General features: G+C 43.3%; 1 protein-coding gene across 4 annotated transcripts in view; it reads left to right on the top strand.

The window, feature by feature from the left end:
* Positions 1 to 892: 892 nt before the first annotated feature.
* Positions 893 to 6,000, top strand: part of TRAPPC8 (trafficking protein particle complex subunit 8) — a 52,734-nt gene continuing 47,626 nt past the window's right edge. For all 4 annotated transcript variants that reach the window (XM_054628274.2, XM_054628256.2, XM_054628248.2 and 1 more), the window contains exon 1: positions 893 to 1,259. In XM_054628274.2, the coding sequence (XP_054484249.2) occupies positions 1,103 to 1,259 (157 nt within the window). In that variant the 5' untranslated portion in view covers positions 893 to 1,102. The remainder of the gene's footprint in view (positions 1,260 to 6,000) is intronic.

The following is a 6,000-nucleotide window of genomic DNA, read 5'->3' as shown; positions in this document are numbered from 1 at the left end:
CAGAAAGGGAAACTCCATGTCTTCCCTGGGCACCTGTTCCAGTGCTCTGCCACCCTCAATGGAAAGCGCTTCTTCCTCACCTTGAAGCGGAACTTGTGTTTTAATTTATGGCTAACCATTCATGGGTTTGATGCGTATACTTTTATTCATGTGTGGGGTTTTTGCTTTGGGGTTATTTTGGTGGGCTTCTTTCCCCTTTTTGGTGGTTGTTTTTTATTTCTGTCCCTCCCCCTTTTTTGGGGGGGGGGGTATAATTGTTTTGCTTTTTTGTTGCTGTTTTGTGTATTTTTCTTGTTTTGCTTTGAGGTTATTTTAGGGTTTTTATAGTTGTTGCTTTGGGTTTTTTTTTGTTTGTTTTGGTTTGGATTTTTGTTCTTGTTTTTTTTTTTTACTTTCCCCCCCTTAGTTTTGTTTTGGGGTCATATTGGCAATTTTTGCTTTGGTGTTTTTTGGGTTTATTTTTGTTTTTAATTTTTTTGTTTGTTTTGCTTTGAGTGTTCGTTGTTTTTTACTTTCCAATTTTATTGTTTTGATTTGTTTCACAGTTATTTTGGCGCTTTTTTTGTTGTTTCGGGGCGCTTTCCCCCCCCTCTATTTTTCTTGCTTCGGGGTAATTTTGGCACTTTTTGTTGTTATTTTTGGGCTTTTGGTTTGTTTTGTTGTTTGTCTGTTTTGAATAAACCCGACAGCATTGTTTCTCTCGTTCCCTGGCCAAACCCGCTTCCCAGCGCCAGGATCCCCCTGGAGCATCCCACGGTCCGCACCGCCCCCCGCCCGGACCGCACCAACTGCCCGCTCCGGGGGGGGAGGGTTGGGTGCTCCCTCTCTCCCCCCCCCCCCGGCCGGCCACCGTCGCCTCCCCCTCCCGGCCCGGTGCCGCCCCTTTGGCCAATCACATGAGCGGGCGCGGGGGCCGCCGGGAGCGGGCGCTCCCCGAGGGGCTCGGCGGAGGCGCAACATGGCGGCGCTCGGCGGGCGCTGAGCGGGGCCCGGGCGGGAGCCGCGGACGGGCAGCGGCCAGGGAACGAGAGAGGGAGGGAATAATCCGGAGAATTGCGGAGAAAGGTGGCGGGGCCGTCTCGGGCGGCCCCGAGCGGCGGCCATGGCCCAGTGCGTGCAGTCGGTGCAGGAGTTCATCCAGGACTCGTTCGTGCCCTTGGTGGCCGCGCTGTGCAGCGAGGAGGCGGAGCGGCTCACCCGCAGGAACAACCTCAGCTTCGCCGAGCTCGTCAGGCCCTTCTGCCGCCTCACCTCGGAAGGTCGGTGCCGGGAGCGGAGCGCGTTGTTTACACGGGGCGGGGGAGGCGGCGCCGCCGCTCCCTTCCGCCCGCGGCCTCCGGGGGTCCCGCACGGCTGCGGCCGCCGGAGCTGCGCCCGCGGGACGGGCCCGACGCCCCTTCGGGTGTCCCCGGGTGTCACCGGGAGCCGTGACAGGCTTGGCGGAGACACGCGTTTGCCGGGGTTGTCGCGGGTGACAGCTGTTAAGTCAGCTTAGTTTCATTCGGTCTGCGGAACCGGGGAAGTTTGGCTTCTCCTGGAGGCATCCCACGGCTGAAGAGGAAGGTGTCTGTAAATTCAGCTCTTCCAGAGGGATTTTTGTCTTCCATTAAAACCACTTTGCTGTTACCTCCGTAGTACTGGTGCCTGACTCTTGCTGTAGACTACTGGGTTTCGCACTTGCCGTAGCCAGGCGTTGAAAGTACGGCTAGTCTTTCAGAAACATTAATCGTGATTTCAGTTGCAGGGCTTTCCTTTCTCTTGCCTGTAGCTTTATCATTTATGCTTTTTTTTCTTTTTTCTTTTTTCTTTTTTTTTTTTGTTGTTGTTGACGTTTCTGTGAGTAAGACCTGTGCAAAGAAGGAGTGGGAATCGAGCTGCTTATGTGGCAAAATGGCCACGTGAAGCAGCAGGAAAACTGGAGAATAACCATTCAAGAGAAACAACAGTTTTTTAGCTATGATGCTTTAACTTACTATGCGGAATTTGTTTGTTTTTAATTTAGATAAGCTATGCATTTCAAGCTGCTGGTCAATACAGTAGTGTGCAGGACAGCAGTTTGCAGAGAACTGCTTGTCAGAATAGTGCTGCAATGACATTTGTCAGGTTTGGTTTCTGACATGTAGCTCAGACCGCAGCCTCTGCGTGTCATGCACTGAGGAAAGAGTGCAAGAAAATTAAGTTTGTACTGTCATTCTTGTTAGATTTTTGCATTTCCCAAAAAATAGCAACAGCTTAAAAGCTACTTTTTTAAAAGTCTGCCTTAATTTTCAGGTGAGTCTTAGTAACTTATCAACTGTAACTTGTTCATAAATGTTTTTCATTTTGTTTAACAATGCTTATGAACTCCGTGAGAATGCAGCAGAGATAAAAATAGTAAATGCAGATGCTCACATCTTTAGAGTTCTGAAGTTAATTATCTCTTTCTTTTAGTGAAAGGCTCTCAAAATGCATCTAGGAAACAAAACCAGGCAGAGTATTGGAAATGAAGCATTCACTTGAAAGGTTAATTAATTCACTTAGTTGCAACTATTTTGGTCCAATTATTGTGACAGTTAAGGAACTTGTAAACCAGAATTATCCTCAGTGTTTCCTGAGTGAAAGTTGGCACAGTGGGTTTTGTTGCTGCACTATTTTGTGTGTATTCTGATCCAGCAGGCCACAAGCCTGAGTCCAGTTCCTCATTCCAAGAGTGACTTCCTCTTCCTACTGCCTGGAAAAAATGTTACTGCATGCTGACTCTCAGTTCTTGTGTTAGAAGCAGCATGTGTGAGGGTAAGGACAGAGAGGAAGAAAGGCATGATTAAATGATCTGATTGTGGTATAGCAGAATGTGTGCACATGGCATGCTCTGTGTTTTACTGCTTCTGGTTATAATGTTCTTATTATTCTCATATTATGTATGGTTATGATATTGTGGTGATAACTGTTCTGGGATTCTGTGAGGAGCAGTGGCCATAAGCTAAAATACAAGAAGTTCTGCTTCAACATGAGGCAAAACTTCTTTCCATTGTGAATGGCAGAGCACCGGAACAGGCTGCCTAGGGAGGTTGTGGAGTTTCCCTCTCTGGAGACATTCCAAACACACCCAGGCAGTTCCTGTTTACCTGCTCGAGGTGATCCTGGCTTGGCAGGGAGGTTGGAGTAGATGATCTACAGTGATCCCTTCCAACTATAACAGTTCTGTGATTCTTTAGTTCTGTTTTGATATCTTACTTTCTAAGCACAGTTTTTCTTAAGGGGGTGTGAAATGCTGTCCATTTTAAATTAATCCGTCTTTCTTTACTTAGTGGCTATTCCATTGAATTTGTAACAGAAAATTGGATTGATTAGTATTTCATCCCTTTAGAAATAAGCTGTCCCTTGCTTATGCAGAAGTTTAAAGTACATTAATAGCTTCTTGAATTCTTCTATAACTTGAAAAGCTCAGTCATGGATTTGCTACTGCATTTTTAGAGTCCTATTACAATACATGTTTTTGTCTGAAATTAGGAATTATGTAGCTTATGAACCAGCTGAAGGCTGTGTGTTTGTCAACCTTCTTGCTTAGAGAAGCAGTGCAGGTAGGAAATTAATCTACTGAAGTATGTGCAAAACAATTCTGATAAACAGAAACTGAGCTGAGCTCTCTACTGTGCACGTATCAGTCATCCTTCATGTGCTAACAGAGATGTGAAGGACCAGAACACACCATAATCCTTCAGGTAGTGTAAAACCACACACTGTTGAGGTTGCTTAATTTAAGGAGGACAGATTCTATCTAATTTCAAGTAGAACCCCAAAAAGATATGTAATGTAGACACAACAGGAGCACCCTTTGCACAGTATTTAATCTACTCATCAACTTTGGCCTATCAGTGACTTGCTAATATTGGTGTAGCCAGAAATACCCTTGCCATACTCAGCAAACTGTGATGGTAGAGTGTCCCAAGCACAGATTCAAGGTGCTCTGTCCTGTAAATTTTAGCCTTTTGACTTCTGTAAGAAAGTCACCTCCTGTTAGTGAAGGAGAAATGTTTAAAAAAGTGAAAGGACAGCTTCCCCAAATTTTCAAGTTCCTTTAATAAGGAAACCAAAAGTATACTGAGGATTTTATACCCTCATATTTATTCTCAAAGTGGCTGTCTTTCTTAAATGTTTTGTTTGTTAGTAACAACTGATACCTGATTTAACATGTGTATGCATTGTATAAATTGTTTATATAGGTAAGTTTTCTTTAAAATAGGATCCTGTTTTTAACACTCTTTAAAAATGCTTATGAACTAATACTGTCTCTGTGGGAGGGAGGATTACAGTACACATGTCAATTAGCAAGTATCACTTTAAGATAGCATTGGTTACTCTTAAATCAAAGTATTTGACCTTAACACACAAAAAAAAAAAGAGAGCTTCTGATAACTTTGTCTGATTCTAAGCCTTAAATATGTGCAAGATGTAAGGAAGTATAATGGCAACACTGTGCTTATTCAAGCTTAGTGTGATATTAGGAGTTCCTTGTTCATGTGTATCTTAGCATCTTCAACTTCTGATGAGAAAGATACGTTTCTAATACATGATACTGCTGCCAGTTTTGGCAAAGTTCTTTCTGAAATTATCTTATAAACATTTTAAGAAAATGTATAACACAAGACATGTCTTTTTTTGTATTAAAACTTTTTGAGGTTCCAGGTATGTCTGTTATTTCAGTCCTTATCATTAAACATATGCCACAGATGTCATCTGTGTTCTGTATGGAAATGTGCTTGCTCTTCATTATTATGGCTGTTACGTTTAGGGCAGACAGCAAGGATGAGTTGTAGTGTTACAGCTGTGCTGGTGAAGGCAAACTAGTTTCCTAGTTGTTTGTCATTTCCTTTACATCTGATAATTTCAAAATAGGATTGATAATTTACCAATGTGATAAGATGAAAGAAGCCCCATCCAAAACAACTGCTTCAGCTTTCTGATAGAATTGCTGAACTAAGTAAAGTTTAGCTAGCACAACTGCCTTTTCTGGTGTTGGTAAAGCCTTAAGATATACGAGTTCAATCTGAAACTTACAGCTGAAAAAACCCACACAATTTGAGGTTATTTTTGGCAGGATGAGTTTTCTAACCTGCTTTACTGTGTTTTCCCATGAGCTTAAGTGCTGGTAAAGCTTGGGAGTGAATATGTGCTTGAGGAAGGTAGAACTACATGAGTCAAGATTTGAACCACATTAGAAATCTGTTGCAACATTCAAAATGGATTGTGAACACATCTAGTGTGATCTGACTTTAGCTATGTACTTGGTACTTCTTTCTGAAGAGGCTTGTGGAGAAGGTGTGGAGTGCTTTCCAGGCTGGAACAGATTGAATACTCAGTTTCAGACCTTTATGGTGTGAATCCTGTAGTTAGTTGAAAGATGAAGAAAACACTAAGAATTTTCCTTTGTGCTACCTTTTCTATGCTATACAGGAATTTGTGAAAAAGCATGCAGAGGAGTCGGGCTGTGCTGCGTGGCACATGGTAGCACCAGGTGGCTTAGGCAGCTGTAGTCAGTGTGTCCTGCCTGCACTCACAGTCTGGCTTGCTTGGTCGGGTTGTAGTTTGAAATAGGGTGAAATTACATGAAAAATCCCAGCAGGCCCAGAATTGTAACGAGTGTTGAAAATGTTGCGAACAGTTTTTTAAAACCAGATGGCTTTAGGAAGCAATTTTCACAAAGATTCTACAAAGGAAGCTATAGCTAAAAATCATAGAATGTTTTAGGTTTAAAGGGACCTTCAGGAACGTCTAGTTCTAAGTTTACCCTGCTGTGGTTAGAGTTACTTTCCATTAGACCAGGTTGCTCACATCCCTGTCCAGCCAGGCCTTGAGCTGTTCCAGTGTTAGGGCATCACAGCTTTTTTGGGCAACCTGTTCCAATGCCTCACCATCCTCATGGTAAAAAATTTCTTCCCAATATCTGATCTAAATCTGCTTTCTTCTTTCAGTTTTAAACCATGCCCCCTTGTCTTGTCACTACGTGCCCTTGTACCTCTC

This window comes from Agelaius phoeniceus, chromosome 1 (assembly GCF_051311805.1).
Source record: "Agelaius phoeniceus isolate bAgePho1 chromosome 1, bAgePho1.hap1, whole genome shotgun sequence".
NCBI lineage: Eukaryota > Metazoa > Chordata > Aves > Passeriformes > Icteridae > Agelaius > Agelaius phoeniceus.
This window is presented reverse-complemented; position numbering and strand designations above follow the sequence as displayed.